This window comes from Labeo rohita, chromosome 8 (assembly GCF_022985175.1).
Source record: "Labeo rohita strain BAU-BD-2019 chromosome 8, IGBB_LRoh.1.0, whole genome shotgun sequence".
Taxonomy (NCBI): Eukaryota; Metazoa; Chordata; class Actinopteri; order Cypriniformes; family Cyprinidae; genus Labeo; species Labeo rohita.
The window spans coordinates 24,510,656-24,534,504 of NC_066876.1; the positions used below are offsets into that span (position 1 = coordinate 24,510,656).

At 37.2% G+C, this 23,849-nt stretch overlaps 1 protein-coding gene across 1 annotated transcript in view; it reads right to left on the minus strand.

The window, feature by feature from the left end:
• The window catches only part of LOC127169522 (zinc finger protein GLIS1), a 95,166-nt gene that overhangs the window by 43,987 nt on the left and 27,330 nt on the right, over positions 1-23,849 (minus strand). The window contains exons 4-5 of the mRNA XM_051116970.1: positions 17,745-17,934; positions 12,684-13,905 (exon numbers count right to left, since the gene is read on the minus strand). Of these exons, the coding sequence (XP_050972927.1) occupies positions 12,684-13,905; positions 17,745-17,934 (1,412 nt within the window). The remainder of the gene's footprint in view (positions 1-12,683; positions 13,906-17,744; positions 17,935-23,849) is intronic.

Consider the following 23,849-nt stretch of genomic DNA (forward strand, 5'->3'; position numbering starts at 1 on the left):
TTATGTAGTACACGTCATTTTCTTTCCTAACACAGTAGCTATTTGGATTCGGGCCCATCAGAAAGTGTAAAAGTAAAAAAGTTACTGTTATTATTATTGGTAGAAATTGTCACTCACAGTGTAGTCTTGGTGATGGCTGTTTCTGAGCTGTACCTCGATACCAAAAGTTGAAATAAATCTACTGGCTTGACAATATAAACAGACAAGTGCTTCGAAAGAGTGTGGACAGCTCTTCTGGCGAAGAATGAATAGTTTCATAGGGAGAGCTCTAATTGGACTGTTGAATCCAGCTGTGAGTCAGCAGTAAAGCGCACCACGTCCTGCCAGATCTCTATATAACACCCGGCTTGAAATATGGAACCAAAACAGTGCACCACATTCTTACTGCACCCCCAAATCCACACCCATAACCGTTGCTGTGGCGAAGACTTTATGAGAACGGGCTTTTGGTGAAGATGTTGCTCTGGTTACATCCATCCGAGTGACAGCAGATGACAAATTAGACAGAACGCTGTCACAGCCCATAAGTCTGTAAGAGAGAAGCTGTCACAAGCCGCCCACACTTAGTTTTGGGCTCTGTTCAGACCATAGATGGGACGTGGTTTTGAGCTAGTGGGGCACCATGAAGTCTCCAGTTATGTGGCTGTTTATTAACTGGGTTGGTTTGGTTTTGAGAGATACTTGGGATCCTAACCTGGCTCTCTGTGCTGCGAAGTCCCATGGCGCATCTGTACCTCAACAAATCCTTTCTGAGAACACTGGGATATTCAGTCTTAACTCAAAACTGTCCATGCTCTGTTTACATGCTGGGGTTTATGGCGAATGTTTGCGGAAAGGCTGGGTGCGATGTAAATAGCGCCTTGACTACTGTTATTTATTCTAAGGAGTGTTTGGCAGATGCCACTTGGCATAAGCTATGTGTCAACATTCTCTCTGTAGTGACAATGAGGAAGATACTCTAAATTAAACACATTTATGACTGGCCCTGTGTACATTTAGGCCATAAAGGGCCCACACTGAGACATTAAATCACCGTTATATAAATTTATGACCACATTTCTTATGTGTAACTAGTGAAATAAAAGCACTATAGAAACACCGTTAGCACTTAAAATTCATAAAAAATTAATAAAACATATTTATTACCATACCTGTGACCAAAATGTTACAGACAAATTTAAAGAGATTTTCTGGATTGTATATAAATTAAGCTCAACTGACAGCACTTGGGACTTAATGATAATTAACACAAAAAATGAGTTTGGATTAGTTTCTCCTCTTAACTCTATAGTGAAAAATAAATATACTAAATATACTAATACTTGATTAAAAAAATACTCTGCAACTGTATTTTTAGTATACTAAACTGATATATTTAAAGCCTGCTAAATTGACTAAACTAATTTTGTACTTAATGCGCAATAATTGTGCGAAAGTAGTGCAACTAAAGATATGATTAAGTATATTTGATTTTTCTAAAGTGGAACTATACTTTAGATATACTTTAAATATCTTGCATTTAAAGACAGATATTATTTAAAGATCATACAATCCTCCATCAATAGTGACATTAAAACATATTTTAGGCTTTAATGTGCATTGTGCACAAGTAGTTCTCCCAATAAAGTTTAATTAAAATTTTTATATCGGTAAGTCTCGAGTGATATGTCTGTAAATATTTTAATACACTTGAACTATACATAGTATAAAATAAATGCTTTTTAAATCTATTACTTTTTTACTAGAGAAATAAGTAAGTAGATAAATAAGCTTTACATTTGCGCTTTTAAATTTGGTACTATATATATTTTTAAAAAAGGGTGCATTTACTTTTAAAGTGCCTCACAGTAAATCCAATTTTATTATTTTATTTATTTGTTTGTTTTTTTAAGAAAATTAATGATACAGTGAAATTATTATTTGTTGTAAGAAACATCATGCCACAAATGCTGCTGAGTGAGCTTAACTTCTAAAATGTGAACCCATCCCACGATGCATACGAAGAGTTCATTTGCAAAAACAGATAACTCATTTTCTAACAGTTTTCAAAAATCATGTTTTTTCATCGTGCGTTCCAATTAATCTCAATCAAATTGCTGTTGGGTTATTTTGATTAAAGGAGAAGTCCATTTCCAGAACAACAATTTACAAATAAGTTACTCATGCCCTTGTCATCGAAGATGTTCATGTCTTTCTGTCTTCAGTCATAAAGAAATTATGGATTTTGAGGAAAGCATTTCAGGATTTTTCACTTGATTGGTGCCCCGATTTTGAACTTCCAAAATGCAGTTTAAATGCAGCTTCAAAGGGCTCTAAACGATCCCAGCCGAGGAAGAAGGGTCTTATCTAGCGAAACGATCTGTCTTTTTTTTTTTCAAAAAATAAAAATTTGTATACTTTTTAAGCACAAAATCTTGTGTAGCACAGGCTCTGGGATGTGCGTCCATGACACTACGAATTAGTAATGGGTCGTTCTTGAACGATTTGTTAATTTTGAATTTTGAATCTACATTGTGACTCGGGAAGAACGAGTCGTCTCGGGGAGTGATTCGTTCAGTCGCGCATGAGCAACATCCTATTAGGTTTTGTACTGGAATTAGTTCACCTGTTTCGAGTCTTCGGGTTTTTCTAGTCATTCGTTCATCTTATGGGGCTGTCACGTGATGAACGAATGACTCAAACCCGAAAACTTGTCAGATAAGAGCCCTTTGAAGCTGCATTTAAACTGCATTTTGAAAGTTCAAAATCGGGGCACCAATCAAGTCCATTATATGAAGAAAAATCCTGAAATACTTTCCTCAAAAAACATAATTTTTTTTACGACTGAAGACAGAAAGACATGAACATCTTGGATGACAAGGGAGTGAGTAAATTATTTGTGAATTGTTGTTCTGGAAATGGACTTCTTTAAGTAAAAATAGCTAAAAAAAAAAAAAAACACTTACACAACTAACACAATAAAACACAAAAAAACATGATAACATAATAAAAACATGATTTTTGAAAATTTAAAAAATGGAGTTTTCTGTTTTTGCAAATAAACTCTTCATATCAACTTTTTTTTTTAAAAAATGTATGACCAAGGAGCATAAGAAATATGGCTAGCAGCTCTTAAAAAGATAAAATAAGCTATAACAGTGCTACTGAATGCCAAATATCTGTATTTAACTAGCAACACTTCACTTTACAACAACTCAGCATTTTCTTGGCACACTCTCCACCAGATGTTTTAATGTCACCTGGCTGGATCATGTTAAACCAAGTGATTTTCCACACGTTTGTGCTGCAATGCTAATAAACAATTGCAAAAAATACAGACAGAGGTTATATGGGAATAATAAAAGTAGTAAAACTGAATAATAAAAGCAATATGGCACTAATATAAATTAATAGTATGATATTGGAAAAAAGGACAATAGAAACATGAGGCTTTCCACAACTTTGTGCAGTAAATAAACCAAGAAAGTGCACCAAAAGTCCACAAGCCACATTTTTATGTAAGAGTAATTCTGACCAGGTCTCAGTCATTATTTGAGCAAATATAATGTTAATGGAGTTTGTTTCAAATTACCTTTCACAAATCAGCTGGAAAGTCCATTATAAGATGACTAAAGAAAGACAAGCCTTTTTTTCCATACTTAGGATGATGGGACTAAATTAAGCCACTCGTGTATGTGGCAGGATCTATTGCTCAAAAAGCCTGAGGAAATTTTGACCATTAGCTTTATTTAGTCCCCTCAGTGTATTAGCAGACGATACGCCCCACTCGCAGGGTTAAACCGATTAAGTGCTTGGACTCGGGACAGATATGACACAATGCTAAAATAATGTGCCCATCAGTCTGTGTCTCACATTTCAGGTATGTAATTAAATGTGAGGAAATGACTTACTCAAAATATAGCATTCCGGACAAATGTAATTAGCACAAAACATGTTATGGATATATCATTCTTTGATACCTGGTCATGCGCATTTAAAGCCCTGCAGCCATCAGGTGAACCGGCTGAGGTGAATGCATCCCATAAAAAATAAAGGGGGAAAAAAAAGAGCTACTAGATATTTGACAATGATTATGGGTTAAGTAGCTATTAAGAATGCTTAAGTGGCAGAATGTCAGACAGGAAGAGAGAGAAGAGGAGGAGTGACTGGATTGCATTACTATACAGAATGACTGGAAACCTTTTACGGCTTGACAAGAACTTGGCCTGGCGTATTTGACAAGGAAAACAAGCACGATCCATCAATTCCCAGGCCTTTCATTCCATTGCCAAAACATCAGTCTCCTGACAAATCTCAGACATTTTATGCCAGCAGTTTCATCATGCTAATATATGTATCACATATGGTCTCCGTTGCCTAGCTATTAGCATGACGGGAAGACAATCGAGGCGCAGATTGGATTTGACAGCGAGAAAAAAAAAGGAGGCGGATTTGTTGATCTTGAAATTAAAGATATAATTCAACCGTAACTTTCATGTGATGAAACATTAGAGAGTTGAAGGTTGCAAATTATGAGCCGTAATTGTAAAAATGATTCTGACCGCGTGCATTCTTCGGCAGTACCATCTGGAAACTTGGATTCGAGGGAGATTTATGACGTTTCTAAAAACTCGTATGAACAATGATCATTCACTCCACCTTCCCATTAAATACCCCAAACAGAACAATCTCCCCGAGCCACTGTTTAAAAGTCATTCACCCAGAATGCAAAGCTTTGGCAAATGGAAACAGATAGGAAACAGTCCTCGAGTCCTGCAGCTTCAGCGCAGGTAACTGTTGCTACCTTCTAGCATAATGGAGCTTAGAGAGTTGGCAGTTGCTAAGTTGAGTAGACAGGGCCGTAATGTCAGCAGCTCATTTTAGTACATCCACATTAGTATCAACGCCACTTTCTGCCTTTGCTGGGGCACAACTCAGACGGCTCGGGTTTCGCCGGTGCATTCAGAGGAAAAAGTCGGCTCATGGACACAGGCCGTGCGTTTTAATTAGCTAATGGCGCTAGTCGTTTCATCTCCAGCATCTGTGTCGATTGCTTACAAAAGCCTCCATTTACTCCAAAACACGCCATTTTGGCAAAGGCCTCGGCCGGCTGCTGCTGCAGAATTCTGAACGCCTGTCCAAGAATCAGTCTAATAAATCTTTATATATACGTTTGCCGCTTTCACACTAGCAAAGGGGGGGAAAAAGGAAATTCCATGATCTATGTTTTTTCCAGCAGGTTGTTTCAGCCAATTTTCCTTCAAGCAAAGGGCTTGTATGTTCAAACTTTGAAACGAATGCGCCGTAAGGGTGGCTCCGCATTTAATTTTGATGAGGTAAGAAAAAAGGTGTGGTTTAGGAAGTTAAATCCTAATATCCGTTAACATTACAACATGTAATTTAAAAATAAAAACATTCATTTGTGGGCCAAATGTTCAATGGCCAGCTGTCCGGTGATGGTGACGACGACAAAGATGAGAAATGCAAGCAAATGGGTGTGGGCTTCTAAGAAACATTTACTGCTTCATTAAAAATTAAGTCACATATTCAGACTGAACTGCAAAAAGCTTGCACACCCTGTCCATGTGATCTTGTACAATGAATATTTCACAAATTAGAAATGTTGAAAAACGAGGTCACTTTTGAAGATGTAATATTTGGCAAATGAGCAATAAGAGTAAAGTAATAATAATGATTCGAAATATATTTATAAATAAACGTATTATTATAATTATTTCTAAATAGTTCTAAAATATGGAATGACATGTTGGAAAGGTTTCCGACCCCTGATTAATATTTTAGGAAAGACAATGCAGGCAAAATTTTTTCATGCACCTGTCAAGTTTGAGATTTTGGGCTTTTTGGTTTTTAATAAAGTGTTTTTTCAGACTAGTGGGCAGAAAACATCCAAAAGACACTGTTAAGTGTTTCTTTTATAGCAGTTCATCTATTTGTGTCAATAGATTTCAATAACAATGCATATTTTTAAAGGCCACTTTCTCAAAATGAGTTTTTTCTCCTACATTGAGCCATAAATCTCCATTTTAGTAGCACTTACACACACCAAACTTTACATTTTTATTCCTGTCTATATCCTGAATATATATATATATAGGGATTTGTTCATATATAATTTGCTTGATTTTATACAACATTTTATGCCCCAAAAATTATTATTTTTTTTTTTTCTGAATTATGGAGTGACAAAATGAGATGCTCAAAATTCCCTCTGTAAAACACTGGACTCTAATGTTTCAAAAAAAAATTAAGCAAGAATTTTGAAACCAACTTCATACAGTGTTTAGATTTTTGTACTAGAAAATTAAGCAAATTAGCACATATTTCATTAAATAATGCCTCATTTTGCATATTTAAACCTAACATTTTAGAAAACTTGTAATACAAAAAATGTTTGCAATTATCAATGTAATCAATCAACTGGGTAAGTAAGGTGATAACTATTAGTTAAATTTTTTACCCTATTCACCTGCAGAGTCTCGCCTTAAACTTGAAACTTTATTACGTAAAAAAAGCCAAAAAAATGCAAGACAGAAATCACTGAACAAACAATTCTGTTCCAAAACACACAAAAGACATTTTTGCATCAGACTTCTGAATGAATGTCAGCAGAGATGACGCAGAAAAAGCCAAAGTAGTAAAATCTAAAAGGTCAGAGGAATTAATACAGAGTGTTATTATGACTATGAGAACTCAGTGACCGTTTAGTACAGTAGTAAACACACACTAACTATATAAAATACAGAACAGCACAGCCCATATTCTTAACCTGTCACAGCAGGCACAAAGTGCAGAAAATGGCAAGAAAGCCTCAAGTCAACTGCAAGCACGCTAAACCAAAGCCAAGATATTAATGAAATAAACTGATACATTCCAGAGGAAATTCAATAAAGAAACAATCATTAACATCCAACGTTGTAGCATGGATCTGCTCATCAAACATGATCAGCTGGATAAGTAACAAGAGTATTACGAAATGATATGCTTTGATGAATATTTACATGAATTTCATAAGCTGCTGGGATAGGTGATCTAAAGACAAATCCAGAGATGAGTCCAGTACAGCATTGACGTATAAAAGCCCTGGGACAGTGTTGGGGCAGCAGTCGCAGGATAAATTTTTAATATTAATGCAGACGAGAAGGGGAAAAAAAGCAATAAACTAAAACAACACTTGAATTAGGCATGAAACACAACAGGATATTGCAGTGAGATTATGTTGTTTCCTTTTAGATGCCTTCCCTCTCTGCTGTCCGACTACCACAAAACAGCCCGCGGCCCTTTTTAATTGGACAGGGTGAACCGAAAAGAACCTCTCAAACTCCGCGAAGCAGTTTTAAGAAGTCTGCCGAGCTCAGTGATTGCAGATGTAGCTGTGTTTTTACGTGCCGGGGCATAAAACCACGTCCAGGTATGGACGGTGACAAAGCGGAGAGTCAGAACCCCGTCCTGTGTTTGTGATAATGACTTTTTCCTGCCAAGGCGCTGCATGATACAAATGAAATGCAGCACAGCTGGGAGAAAAGACAAAGAAAGGGAGAGAAATAGAAAGAGAGAGAGAGAGAGGAATGAGAGAGTGTTATGTTTGGATGCAGGAGAATAATGCCTCGTGCACTCTCGGAGGAATCTGCAGTTGGAAAGATAATAAAGGGATTAGCTGGGTTTTCTGAAGCATTTGCTTCTAAATCAAAACGTCTCATCGGTTTCCTCTGCACAAATAGCTGGAATACCAAAAGGTCTTAGTATATTGTGCGAGGGCCACAAATGCAACATGTTTCAGAAAAAAAATGCTTCCTGCGGAGGTCACAGGAAGGCATTGATTCGGAGGAAAAAATAAAAACATTACAGAACCGGAGCAGGGTCAACTAGTCAAGTATGTGCACTTAACTAGTCCAATTTTTAAAATATGATTTTAATAAATATAATATTTTGAATAAATGAATAATATAAATATAATGTTTTCTCTCTAATATTGAGTAAGTACAGAATGGATTAAGATGAGTTATTATTCAAAATTAAACAGTTTATATGGTTGTGTTTATTAAAGGCTTCCCACACTGTAAAAAATTCAAACGCGTATTTTCCAGTTTACGAATCATTTTGAGTCTCAAATACTAAAAAAAGCTCTTTTCTTGAAACAACATAAAAACCCTTGTTAGACCAACAAAATTGCCCCAAATGTTGTCCTAACTAGTCAAACACATTTTTCTAAACAAAGAATTTCATATTGTTGAAATGTTAAGGCTTTGTGAGTTCCCAGCATGCATTGCAGCATGAATAAATTATGCAGTTACTGTTATAGGATTATTGTTTTGTTGTTTGCTGACTTAATTTAAACTTTTTGCTGTTGTTTTGTCATTATTGTTAGTTATTTGTTGCACTGTGGTGTAAAGAGCTCATCTTTTTAACATCCATTAGGTTTCTATAACAATTCACTGTTTGTCATTTGTAAATAAACAAAAAAAATGATACATAAAAAAATGAATTACCTCAACGACAGTAATTGTTGTTTCAGTTGCTGTGACGAGACCTTTTCTATTAGCAAAATGAAACAATCAGCATTGCATGAACAAATTCATGTTGGCTAAACAAAGTATATTTACTGAGGAAGACTAAAAAACTATTGTTGAGAGAACTCAAAAGTCTTACTGCATCAAGTTGCCTTACTTTTTTAAGTTTTCTCAACTATTTTTTTTTTTTTTTACAGTGCATAAAAACTGCAAAGAAACCGCATAACTGGATTATATAATTTAGTATTAGTATTAGTGCTGAGCGGTTTCAGCAAAACTCTATATCACTTTTTTTCCGTTAGGATTCTGATGGTTTCACAGTTTAATAAAGTTTTTTCCATGACTGTGTCTTTATATGAATCAAAATGCATTAAACAGCTGCAGAACCGCTGCATTTTATTCATGACTCAAACAAACATGCTACATGTAGAATTACAGTTTTATATAAATTAGATTGTATAATTTTAAAATTTGAAGCAAAAACAGAATGGTCTTACATTAGCTTTGTGAAATTATGTTACATAAAACATCTGAATGAAACAAAAACAGCAGACAGGCTGAATGAGAACGCAAATTCACTCTCTGACAGCAGATGGCGCTTATGGAACAGCAGCGATATAGTGTTTCCTTGGTTACTGCTTTAAACAAAGCAGCGCCAAATGGTATGGTTCAGTACAGTATTGTATGGTATGCAATTATTTCCGTTTCCATTGTCTGAAGTTGTGAATGGTACCGAAATAGCGAACTATACTGTACCACTTTTTGGGAATCCTTCCGCTGAGGTACCTAGCATAGCAAAAGGTGCCAAAAGGGTGGAGCTAAACTCACTGCAGAAAGTCAATTGGTTGACTAGAATCGTCATTTGTGCGTGCTACAAGGGAATAAAGTGTCTCCTTCACTCATTCCGCTATGCTGTTTATGCATGTTGGGCTTTTTTTACATCAAAGTGCGCAATTTAACAGTGTATTTTATAATTTTATATTTTCACACAGACAATAGCGGTTTCTCAATATGCGTTCTTGTCTCTTCTTGTGGACTTGTGAAATGTCATTGCCCAAAAACCCACATAATTTTCAAAATATTACTGTTATTGTGTCATGAAATGTAGTTTTAAGAGTTTTCAGGCAAGAATGTAGTTGTTTAAAACTTAAATATGCAGTTTATTTTTAAAGATAGTACCTACACTCTTAAAAATAAAGGTGGTTAATAGGTTCTTCACAGCGATGCCACAGAAGAACCATTTTTGGTTTCACAAAGGACCATTTAGTCTAAGGTTCTTTTAAGAACCATCTCTTTCCAACCTTTTTATAATCGGAAAAACCTTCTTTTGCCACAAAGAACCTTTTGTGAAACAGAAAGGTTCTTTAGGTGTTAAAGGTTCTTTATGAAACCATTTAGACAATTTAGCACCTTCATTTTTAAGAGTGTATTTGAAAATGTACTATGCTGATTTTGGAGATGTGCTTTCTAGGCGATGACCATTAGCTCAGTGCTCATGTATCCCGCATAGAGCAGCCTTAGCTCGGCTGGTCCTTCTGATATTTGCCACTGGCTCTGATGTCTCTTTAGTGATTAAACATGAGATACAATTTGTTTTGGGTATATCTAACAGAAAAACATCACTGGTCTCATAAATGTATTATTTGTTCCTGGTCATATAGTTTTGGCTGAGCACAAAGTTGTTTAACTTTAAATATTTATTTAAAACTTTACCTTAGTGCAGCGCTGACTTTGTAGCATACGTTTGACTAAATTGTTTGCTTTTGTCTTTATTTCCTCTTATGTTAACCTCTTATACTTTGTATTTATACTTTTATTATGGCTATTATTGTTCATTAAATTATTGTTCATTAAATTATGTCAATATTGAGAAACGGCTATTAACGTGCTTTATCGTCAATCACTATTTTACCACGCCTATCAAAGTCTCTGTCTTCTGTTAATGGCCAGTTACAGTTGGTTTTATTTTTTAGTTAAATAATCAATTGTGTGTTATTCATAGTTCTTACGACGATGTCTACTTTGTTTAGCCACTTTTATTTGTATGCCTTTTTTTTAAAACCTTGTGCGTAATTCAAACCACTTACCGTCCAGCACTAATTAGTATTAATATCATTAAAGTCACTTTTAAATAAAAAAAAACATTAGTACTGTAAAACATACCACCCAGTAATATAATAATTCGGATCAATTCAAGTCAATTCCAAAATCCACACAAAACTGAACACATTAATTAATATTTGAAAGTCCTATGCTGCAATTTTTTAAACACAAAACAAAAAAAAAATTTACCTTAGGGAACACATAATACCAGCTGGGAACTGTTTAATGATCCACTAAATACTTTGATGTTTGACTCAAATTGATTTTTTTCTGTTATTCGCACAGGAAACCTTAATGAGATTCTAGCCCAGGCCACCGGACTGCCTGAAAACAGAAAGTGAACTTGGACAGGGTTTGACTCAGTGAGAGGCCCTCACTACATCCAGAGACAATGTCCAGCCATTTTACAACAATACATGGGTTTGTTCCTATCTTAGCATCTGCTTAGCATTGCCATGAATAAAAATGAGTGTTTGTTTGTTCTGACAGGTTGTGACACAAGGGCTCTTGCCACATACTCTGAGCAGAGTTTTGAGAGTAAGAACAGAACCCCTAAAGCGCTGTTTACAAATAAGAGCATGTCAGAAAAAGAGAGATATTATGCCACAAAAAACAAACCAACAACAAGAGCAACAAGTCACAAAAAAGATTTCCAGAACTACCAAGTTTATGCCGCAGAGTGCGCAGCGATGCCGAAAATGTAGTTGTGATCAAATTACATCTGTCAGTCCAGCTGCTGTGAGCTCAGAGTAAACCAACATTCTCTCAAGAATAAACAAAACTTGTCATTAATAACCTCAACGGAACTACTAAATGCTACTCTTGTAACATACTCCACATATTCGTGTACAGCTGTCTCCTATTGACACGGCTAAACAGATCATTTGGATACAAAAAGGTATCCCGGGATTTAGAGGAACAGGCCGACTTCAAAACAAGCTGTTAAAGTATGTGTAAAATAAAAGGATTTTTGGACCCAATCTTGTATATGAAATTGAATATATCTGACAAGAAATCCAACATTCTCCGATTGAGCAATAGAGGGGAATTTTGCTAGTCATCTCCTCTGCGGCTCCGTTCGTACAGACTACTACATTTTTCCAAGTGTTTAGTTTGGATAAAGAGCCAATTCGCTTAATACTTGTGGGACAACTAAACGTTTAAACCTCCTATTTAAAGGGATCAAGTGCACGCATTGTTTGGTTATGTTAAACAGATGTGTAGGGTTTTTTCTTAGCTCTCAATCATTTCGATTTTTTTAAAAAGGAAAAGACAGATCTACAGAGACAGAGAGAGAAAGAGATCTTAAGAAAATAAACAGAGTTTCACCCTACACAAATTGTGGACTAATTGTGTATTTGGACTTACGCATTGGTGGGGCCGCAGCCATTTTTCCACTTGAGCTGAGAATGTTAGAAAAGGCACTTTGACATTGATTAGTGTGTTGACTTGTGGAATCGGAGAGTTTTACCTGGATGTCTTGGGTTTCACCACAACACTATTTATACAGCTAGACTACAGGTCCAATTAAATACCCAAACCCGTCAGTGGAAAAGTTAGCTGCGCTTTCAGTTGAAATCATAATTTCTCATGCCATGCGATATGGTTGTGAAAAAAAAAGCTGAGGAAAATAGGCATAGGTGGTCCCTTGAAAGCTGTTACAAAAATGAAGCTTGGAGAGAACTTCCAAATCCATTCATTGAATAAAACAGACATAAAATCTCAAAATTATACATTTGTAAAAAATGTTTTGTGGGGCCCTCAGAAAGAAATTTGGTTTAATAACGCCTAACGAAAGAGTTATTCGCCCTCTGTTAATAATACATACTTAAAAATTGATTTTAAAACCTACCTGCTAAATTAAAAATAATTATACCAGCATTTGGTTTCCCCAACTTTCCACTCAAATTAAAGTCAGTGAGGATTCCAACACAAACAATTCAATCCGAAATACTGCTTATGCATTTTCAAGGCCATTTCAGCTGCCAGCTATAATCACCTCTACGAATTTTATTATGGGGACAAAAAATGCGCTGCATTTTTGACATCCAGTTAAAAACTGTGGAGACTCACCATGCATTTGTTAGGTTTCTCTCCAGAGTGAACCCTCATGTGGATGAGCAACTTGTAGCGGGCGTTGAAGGGTTTGTAGCGCCGGACGCATCCGGCCCAAAAGCAGGTGAAGTCCTCGCCCTTGCGCTGGTCAATGTGGACCTTCTCGATATGCCTAACCAGCTCCTCCTGCTGCTCATACGCGGCGCTGCAGTCAATCCATCGGCATACCTGCTTATCGCTAAATACATCCTCCCTGTCTCCCACCTGCTGTTCGACCAGGCCTGTGGGTTTGGGTTGTGCCAGCAGGCCTGAGGGTGGAGACTGCTGCTGGCTCTGAAGATGCAGTAGAGCTCCTGGGCCGGAGCCCATGTACTGGTGCAGGTGGTAGGGAGGGGGCATGGGCGGCCGTGGGGGGCCTGTTTGGTGGTGGTGGTGATGGTGGTGGTGGTGGGAATGCCCACCGCAGTGGCTTCCGCGGCTCGTCAGATGGTGATAGTGATGCTGAAAGAGCTCCTCCTCACTTGGAGAGAACTCATCCACCGGTTCTTGTTTCAGCGTCGCCGCACAGCCGTCCAGCACAGCGCCGGGCTGTATGAGAAGTCCAAGCCCGTCGCTGCTACCCACGCCGGGCCCCGGCTGCATGGAGCCTACGTCCTCGCAATGCTCCACCGACGACACCGAGGAGGACGAGGACGAAGAGGACAAGGGTAGGAGGCAGGACGAGGTGGAAGGTGACGGCAGCTGAGGGCTGGGTGTGGGGAGAGGCTTGTGGGAGAACGTGGCGGCGGTAGGCGACGACGAATTGGTGCGCAGGCCGTTAGCGCAGGACATCTGGGAGGAGCAGATGTTCGCGGCAATATCGATTCCCTCCGAGGCTGACTGGGAGGCCACCGAGAGGCAGCGTCTCTTCAGTCCGCTCGCGTTCGGCCTTGCTGAGTGACGCGAGCTCGGGGACAAAGCCAGCGGGGAGGAGCCATCTTCATTATTAAATGGATACACAGTCACCGCCATTGCCGACAACGACAGAACGGTTGCTAAGTTACCTTCGCCACCGCCACCACCACCGCTGCTCGGACGGTCCAATTCCCTGCGACCTGCTCCCATCCCACCTGAAAAGTCGGCCAGGGATGATCCCAGCTTGTAGCCCTCTTGTTTGATGGGGTACGACGGCAACGCATGACACCCATTGACGCCACCGGACAGAGACGACGAGCTGAGATCCGTCTGAAAGCCAGCAGACCTGCGGGAGAATGAAACACACCCAGAGGAATATGAGGAGCGTTTAGGCAGAAAGAATATGCACGCTATTAGCGGCCCGGCCTGTTGAAAGATAAAGGCCGGGGCTTCTCAAAGCGCTGCCAACTCTGCACGGGAACAGTCAAGCTCTGTGCTCCGGTCCTGGCAAACCTGCACTCTCAAACATCTCTGTTAACACTGACACTTTGACCAAAAGCGGCACGATTGGAGATTCATTTTGCAAACTCTTACAGAATCTTACTAGGTTATAATGTTTGGTTTGTGCTGATCAGAAGCGACTTTTCAAGTTCCCCTCTCTCTCAGGAAACAGCCATTGGATGGGTTTCCACTGCGGTGTACTTTAAACACCAGTTAGATCCACCACAAATGCTCCTGAGCAATTCCATGAATAAATGATGCAGGAAATTTGGCCTGAACTATAGTTATGAATGGGTATTTAAAAATAAGAAAAGAGAGAGATGAATACAGGCAGGCTGTCATACTCCAGCTATGACAGGCTTTGATGACACAATAGGAGTTAACCGAAGCCTACATGTGAGCTAAATAGAAGTCACCTGGTTTTGGTGGTATAATGGTGGGCCTCTAAACGCTCTGTGTTTACAATACTCCCCATTATAGTGGGAATCTTTGCCCCCCCCCCCCTTGAATGGGGGTCATATTTCCCAGTGCGTCGCTGTGATCTTCCACATAATAATTCCTGTCAGTTTGCTCATTATGGATTTGTGCGCAAAACTCTGGGATGATGTGAGAAGGGCTCTCTGTCCCAGCAGCCTATGAAAGATTTTGTCTAAGTCCCCTTTTCACTTGGTGCGGGAAACCGCTAATGCTAGCGCACTGGCTGAGCCGAAGCCTCAAGTTTGTCATGAGTCGCTCCATTCAGGCTCGCCACTTCCTGTTTGGCTGAAGCAGTGACATTCAGCGACAATATTGGGAGAGTTGGACGGCATGTTTGAGTGAAAGCACTTTGGATTGCATCCCTCGCTGAAACGATGGGTTTCAACTGTACTGTGGCTACACAGAAGCCAACAGAAACCGACGGCAGTCTCTTTTCCTAGCCGTTTAAAAAACAAACGGAGCCAAGAAGCGCCATCAGTACTGCAGTGTTTGACTAAGTTGTTTGACTTGTTCTGCACTACATTAAGCTTTATAAAACAACCTACATTAAGATGCAGATGTGTGTTTACATTTCAAATATAATTAGCAGGACAGTAAAATGACTTTATATACACTTTATAAGATCCTAGTATACAACTTTATATTTTGAACAATGTGTTTAATGGGTGTCCTTTTCTGTCATACAATCACTCCCATGAACACATGAAATCCTGGACATCTCAGAGGGCAAAAAATAAATCAAAAGCAAATACTTTTTTTCTTTTAATAATGGTACTAATATACCATTTAAAAGTTAAGGATAAATGGAGTAAAAACAGTAATACTGTGAAATACTATTACGATTCAAAATAACTCTTTTTTTTATTTTAACATATTTTATTCTATCTATTTTATTCCTGTTACGGCAAAGCTAAATTTTCAACAGGCATTACTCTGGTCTTCGGTATCACATGATCCCTCAGAAATCATTCTAATCATATGCTAAAACTATAATATTGGCACAAATTTTTCAGTATTCATTGATGAATATAAAGTTCAAAAGAAAAACTATAATAGTCTTTACTGTCACTTTTGATCAATTTAATGCAAACTTGCTTAATAAAAGCATTAATTTCTTTCTTTGAATCAATCAATCAATGAATTTACACTACCTTTGAATGCTAGTATAAATAGAAGGAGGTGCATTCAATGTTGAAAAAATATTGATTTCTCCATTTTAATCGCTTCTCATTTTTATGAAATGATATTGATTCTGAAATGCCAAGAATCAATTAGTCTAGCCTGTTTTCAGTTAATGAACGGAAAATTGTAGCACACCTCCCATCCAATAAATCGTAATAAGCTTTGTGCTTTTTTATTTTTGATATGAAACAAAGTCTCAGATTTCAAAATTCTGTCCACTTCATTACAGTATTCAAACATTAAATGCTGTTTTAGTGATGTTTAATGTGAAGTGACAGATTGTTGTAGCGCCTCAGTTTAAGAGAAGTGCAGCACGAAGTGGCACGTTAAATGATCATTTCCTCTGCTTTAACCAGTTTCAGCATGAAATAAACATGAATTACCGTCTGAAGATATGTTAAATAAAGAGTCCAACTTACTGAAATACGTATCCTGTCTCATGTAATTACTCAATTAGTGTTTCAACTGTGCAAAGATATAACAATATATTCGGTGACCAAAAAAGAGCATTTGCTAAATATATGTGCTATATAACATATTCATTATAATTTTTACTGTTCTTCAATGTTTAATATACGTTTGAATAAATCTGTTAAAGGGGAAGTCCACTTCCAGAACAAAAATTTACATATAATGTACTCACCCTCTTGTCATCCACGATGTTCATATCTGTCTTTCTTCAGTCGATAAGAAATAATGTTTCTTGAGGAAAACATTCCAAAATTTTTCTCTGTATAGTGGACTTCAATGGTGCCCCAAAGTACAATCGGTAATTTTTAAAACAAATTGACAATTTATTTACTTTTTAACCTCAAATGCTCATCTTCTCTCGTCTCTGCGATGTGCATGCGTAGCCTGTAATCCGGGTCAATACATTTAGGGTTGTCGGAAAAACTCCCGTCTCGTTTTCTTCTTCAGTGTCAAAATCATCGTTCATTGCTGTTTTACCTTTTTTTTTGTAAAGGGCGTTTGATCTTCTCTACATGTTCACTTTGTAAACACTAGGTTGGTACTTCTGCAGTGATGTAGGACGATTTTGAAGTTGGGAAAAAACGAGATGGGAGTTTTTCAACATACTCTAACTGTAGTATAGTATTGACCGTATTGAACTGAAAAAAAACAGAGTTCACGCAGACTTAGACAAGATGAGCGTTTGAGGTTAAAAAGTATATAAATTGTCAATTTGTTTAAAAAATGACCAATCATTTTGCTAGATAAGACCCTTCTTCCTCGGCTGGGATCATTTAGAGCCATTTGAAGTTCAAACTTGGGGACACCATTCCACTATATGGAGAAAATTTTGGGAATGTTTTCCTCAAGAAATTTCTTATCGATTAAAGAAAGAAAGACATGACCATCTTGGATGACAAGAAGGTGAGTAAATTATCTGTAAATTTTTGTTCTGGAAGTGGACTTCTGTTAGTTTCTATGAGAGCCACCATTTAAATGTTTATATTTGAAAAAACTAAGTGGTGTTGAAATATAACTAATGTAATTTAAAGTTAAAGTTAGTATTAGAACTTTAATATTATAGAAACCTCAGAGTATAATTTAAGTGTTTGTATACAAATAAATTTTCACCTTCAATATTATAGTAATGTAGTGCCAACTAACTCTCATGCCTATTTTACAGCATTAGCTCAGAGATTTTTTTCCTTAAGAAAATCTGGCATGTACTGTACCTGACATATATCCAAAATAATGTTGAATCAGAAATCAAATCACAAGCTTGTGAATCAGAACTGAATGGTGAAATTTGTGTCAAAACCCAGCCCTATTAATTAGCCTAATCAAAAATGACTAAGAACGTTCACAGTTTTTACAAATAAACAGTCAATGTAATGAAGATCAGATTTGTAGCGTTTGCAGATTTCCAAGTCAGAACTTACAGTATGCTTAGCAAATGTTCAAAATTTAAACAACATTTTAAATAGCACACTCAGTTACTTGTTTAGGCACATAAGTAAGTTCTCATAGAGCACCCGTTCTTGTTTATCAGTGCATGTGTTGTGCTGGGAGTCTCACCTGGCATCTCGGTGTGGGCTTTCCTGCAGGTGAAGATTTTGTGTGGGCTGTTCACAGTGGCTGCTGTGGTGGTACTGGGCTCCAGGCTGAACTGGCAGGTTCTGTCCACAGCGTAGCAAGTTTCCTTCTTCCGCTGTCAGCTCAGAAGTGCTCTCCTTCTCTGAAGAGAATGAGATACATCCTCCATTCACTGAAACAGGTGAAAAAAACAATAGGTTAACAATCTTTTAAACCCATTGCACAGCTTTTTGGAATACTCCATTCTAATTGGCCAATATTTTTGACTCAAATCAATATACCATGTTTATTTGGTAAGTGAGAGACAGTTAGTGACATTTTAAACTTTTGAACTGAGTGTAGCAAATGTAATTAAACTAAAGATAAATATGATTTCACAGTGTTTGAAAATGACACTCTTTTTGATTCCAGCGTGGATGACCGCATCTTTCATGTTTTTTACTAACTCGATTTGAGAAATTTAATTTGCTCACAATGGTGATATTAATAATGCAACACCCAATACAGTCAATGATGAAAACCAGCATCTAAACCTGTGGATAAAGCCAAACCAAAAACAAAGGAGGTTCGCTTAGATATTGTTTCCATGTACACAAAATGAAAAGGTGACAAGTAATTGCTTTAAAGCAAAAAAAAAAGTGAGGAAAACAAAGAATTGAGTGTTGAGAGGCGAGAAGAAACGAGAGAAACAGAAAAAGAAACGATGGAAGGAAGCTCACAAGACACGCAGGTCCTGTAAAGCACATGCTGGATCCACTCAACTCTATAAACAGAAGAAACACACTTTTTCACATCCATTCTAGTTTTCAAAGAACAATAATGGTTGTTTATTAAATCTTGGATCATTTTTTCTTGGCTTAGAAATCCCACAGTTGGAATGTCAAACTGTGTTTGTGTATAACATCACTGCTCACTGAGCTAAAGCCAGGGCTTTCTTGCTTCATCTGGAGAGGATTGAGAGGTTTGTCAATGACGCTGGAATAGTTTGTTTCACACTAAAACTAACATTCTTTTAATTACGTCCTCCTGTTCTTGCGTCCCTTAGCGTGCTACTTTGCCGTGAGCTCATTTTAAATAGAAATTATATCTCTGAAACGTACTTTAGCCTTGATTCCTGTATGTGACACTGATAATCGGTTTCACAAGACGTCTTCGAATGCCACAAAGTCAAGAGGTAAACTATACTGCTGATGTGAGGTGCAGAGAGAATATAGCCAGAAGCCACAGGAATTTTCAACACAAATCTGTTTTACAGATTTTCAAAATTGCTCAATATCATATCTGGGATGCAATTCTTGCCACAAGAGGCAGCTTGTGAAAACATTTTGCTGTTAGTGCTTTAGCCCTAAGACCCTTTAACCCCCAAAACAGCTTTTTAAGCAACCATGAAGAACAGAAGACACAAATATGCATTTTTTTCCCCAAAAAAATAACAGTAGAATCTTTGAGCCACTTTTGATTACAAGTCAAGAATAGCAGATGAAACGCATTTGCTGAAGATGTCTGGAGTTTAGATGACTGTCCCTCTTTTGCAACACCGAAATGTGCACATCGAACCTGCAGAAGATGAGGCAGATGGCTCAGAATCAGAATACTTTACACTCCATATGCTTCTTTTAATGTATTATTGTCCAGCTCCAAAAAACATGCTGCCAAGTTACATCAATTCGGATCCAAGTTTGCATTAAAAGCCTTGCTCTATACAGAGAATTATGGGAGAGGTTTAAAGATACAATGCTTTGTTACATTAACAGAATTAGTCACGGCAAGGCTGCATCAGAGAAGCTCCTCCACATTTGGAAACTTGGACAGAATGCTAGATTGGATTTATATTGAATTTGCAATGGTAATTCACTTTTGGGTATTGCACTTGGTTTTGGTCAGAAGGTGGGAGTCTGTGAAAGCTCCAGTTGTGAAAGCTGGGACAAAGAGAAACTGAGTAAAGAAAATGAAAGAGAGAGATTTTAATGCTCGGAGAGCAGTGGAAACCCACAGTCTAACACTGGTAGCATCAGATGTATGACTGAATTTATGTTTTCCTTGAATTATAAAGTATTGTTTAAGAGTTTCGTTGGGGAAGCCAGATTCAAAACTGCATCTGCCACAATGCTAAATTTCCTAATAGGATGAAGAACACATTGGCTCTCATTTATACCTGGAGGACAGTCAGAACACAGAGAGGATGTTTCTCCAGAAGATCTCTGATCCTTGACCAAATGTAAGCGAGGGTAAAGGAGGGAGCAGGTTTGCAAGCATTCAGAAGCCATTAAGGAATGACAATCTTGGGTGTGAGATCACTGCGTGCTGTGCCAATAACACCTGAGGGCAAAGCAGAGCTCTGTGATGAAGACCAGACTGATGTGCTGGCCTCATTCACAAAAACACAAGAACACAATCAGCAGTACCGAACTGAGGGAAGAAAAACACTTCCATTGTCATCCTCGTTTCACATGTACAAAAGAACAAGGCTTTTAGACTCTGAGCAAATAACAAAGCTGTTTTTCATAGCAAATGCTTCCATGCTGCAAATCCATTTTAGCCAGACTTGTCAACTGTTAAAAAGAAGAAAAACATTTCCCATATATTTTGTTGTTAAGTCGAAGTCTCTGCTTCTAATCAAGTGCCACTTAATTGGTGCAAATCCATCTCTCAGTTGGTTTCATACTAATGAAATATTTAGGGAAATTAATAACAAAAATTGGGAAATGAATCCCATTTTATATATAAATGTACAAATTTCAATGTCAATTTGTCATGTAATAATAGTCATAACTTTCACAAACTGTGTTTGCACAATCTCACACCAGTTGTATCCTAACAAAGTGTAAGTAACCTGGAAAACTGTTGTTTTATCAAGTGAGGAATGAATGATACATATATATATATATACATATATTTTTGCCCACTGACTAACATTTAACTTTCTACACAATTCAAAAGTTCAGGGTCAGGTTTGTTTATTTATTTTTTTACGTGCAGGTCTTTTTGCAAATGTCTATTTTTATCTTGCAATTCAGATTTTTTTCCCTTGCATTTGCAAGGTTTACATCTTTTACATCTTGAGTTTACATCTTGCAATTCTAACTTTTTTTCTCAGAATTCGGATATAAACTCGTAATTTTGACTTTTTTCTCGCAAATGTAAGTTTGTATCTCGTAATTCTGACTTTTTTCACATTTCTGACTTTTGTTCTCGCAAATGTGAGTTTGTATCTTGCAGTTCCAAGTTTACATCTCGCAACTCCGATTTTTTTCTTGCAATTCTGAGTTTATCTCACAATTCGACTTTTTTCTCACAATTCTGACTTTTCTTCTCAAAATTCTGATATATAAACTCACAATTCTGATTTTTTTCCTCAAAATTCCAAATTTATCTCACAATTCTGACTTTTTTCTCGCAAATGTAAGTTTGTGTCTCATAATTCTGACTTTTTCTCTCAATTTTGATTTTCTCACAATTCTAACTTTTTTCTCACAAATGTGAGTTTGCTTTTTGTAATTCTGACATTTTTTTCCTCACAATTCCAAATGTACATCTGGCAATTCTGACTTTTTTTCTTGCAATTCTAAGTTTACATCTCGCAATTCAGATTTTTTTTCTTGCAATTCCGAGTTTATCTCACAATACAGACTTTTTCTCACATCTTGCAATTCTGACTTTTTTTCTCACAAATGTGAGTTTGTATCTCACAATTCTGACTTTTCTGATATATATTTCTGATATATAAACTCACAATTCAGATTTTTTTCTCACATCTTGCAATTCTGACTTTTTTCAATTCTGGCTTTTTTCTCGCATCTCACAATTCTGACTTTTTTCTTGCAATTCTGAGTTTCACACAATTCTGACTTTTTTCCTTGTATCTTGCAATTCTGACATTTTTTCTCACAAACGAGAGTTTGTATCTCGCAATCCTGACTTTTCTTCTCACCATTCCGAGTTTATATCACAATTTACTTGCATCACGCATCTCGCAATTTTCAACTTTTTTCTCAGAATTCTTCTTCAGAAAAAAAAATTCTTTCAGACTTTTTTTTCGCAATTCCAAGTTGATATCTCATAATTCTGACTTTTTTCTTGCAAATATAAGTTTGTTTTTCACAATTCTGACTTTTTTCTCGCATCTCTGAGTTCTGACTTTTCTCACAAATGTGAGTTTGTATCTCCCAATTTTAACTTTTTGTCTCGCAATTGCAAGTTTATCTTACAAAACTGACAAACTTCTTGCAATTGAGTTTACATCTTGCAATTCTGACTTTTTTCTCAGAATTTGTGAGTTATAAAGTCCAATTCTCCAATTCTGAGGGAGAAAAAAAAGACAGATATGTTCTTTTTTCACAATTTCACAATTTATATTTCACAATTCTGACTTAACTCTCAATTGCATAGTATATAGTCAGAATTGTCCGTTTGTAATACACAATTCTGAGAAAAAAATCAGAATTGTGAGATAAAGTCACAATTATCTTTTTTTTTTTAATTTTGAATTTTTTATTCAGTGTCGGAAATGGGCTTATATAATCTGATGTGAAAACTGGAGAAAAAAAAACATTTAAAATCTCATGTAGTTATCAGGATACTGTTGCACATGTAAACACACTCAGCATTTGATTTTATAAATATTTTTGTGGATATTTTGTTTGATAAACAATTTCACTATTACTAGTGTAAGGCCAAATGTCCACTTGATGTCCAAAATCAAAAGGAATCTTGAAAAAGTACTTCAAATCAGTCCTTTACAGTAACATACAGTAGTTGAAGACACAGTGCAACCCCCTATAGCCCATAACCCCACAACTGGACCACGGGGACTCCCTGCATCTGATCAGCAGATGGGTCGACCATTATTAAATGTAATTGGTGGTAATCTTAGGCGATTTTTTATTTCGGTGACACTTCATTTTCTACAATTCTCGCCTCCTGCCTTTCAAGTCACCTAAGTGCAGCATTAAGTGCTGGAGTGAGACCGAGCTTGTGCCAGCATTTAATGTTTTCAAGTCTTCAGAGATGCTGGCAATGGAAAGCAGATGTCTGAAGACGCAGGAATACGGCAGAACAAGACGGGGCTTAGGAGAGAGGATGGGAGAGGACTGCGCGTATGCGCATGTGTGCCAGTACACGTATGTGTGCATCAACTCTAATGCACGTCAAACATGTAAGCCTACAGAACAACAAGCTGCCAAAACCACAAGATAGATGCATCTGGAAATGCACTGTGACATTTCTACTCAGGCCACTTTAGCACCATAAATCATAGCATCCACACTTAAACAGTTAATAACAATCAGAAGTCTCTGATGCTCTCTTCCTCTTACATTCGCCGGGCTTTTTCTGCCTTATTAACTCGTTAGTGGGGCTAGCTATAAGGTGGGCATAACTATTACTAGTGCTGATATTCAGGGTTAAGGATTAAATGTTTACATCTGTTAAACCTCAAATCATGCAGCTTGTATGAGAAAATGAAGCTTTAATAGTTTTCTAAGGGATCTGACATGTTTTACCTGGTGGAGCATAAAACGAACAAAAAAATCTTATAGCATCGGGAGCAAACCACTTTGCATTTCCTAAAGCAATCTTAAAGCACAGTTCTGTCTTTTTCTTTTAGAGACCAGATCTGGAGACCCCTAAGAGTCAGCTTACCATACTGGATTCTCTTGCGCTTCTCAACACGACTGTAGTGTCCTGCGCAGATGTTGCATATTATGGACGAGAGCCTTTTCCATGTTTAAATCTCATAACTCATGTCTATACTTGTGTCTCCACACAGACCCGGAACTTATTTGTTTGCTTAGTAATGAAGGTTTGATTGAAAACCTGAGGGTACAACAAAATGAAAAATAACAATGTCTGGGGAAAGGTTCCCTTAAACAGGTGCCTGGCCCTGCAAGGGTACGGGGGGAAAAAAACTTGATTAAATTATGGGAGACTGAAATTACTTTCTTTTTCTTGCTGGATTAACGGTACCACCAGATCAGGTTTTTCATAAGGATGAAATTGGTTTGTTATGGCAGTTTCTGTATGAAGAGAAATCTTGGTTTGGGTTTCATTTCTAAAGACAAAAGTGTCACTTTTAGCAAAAATATATTC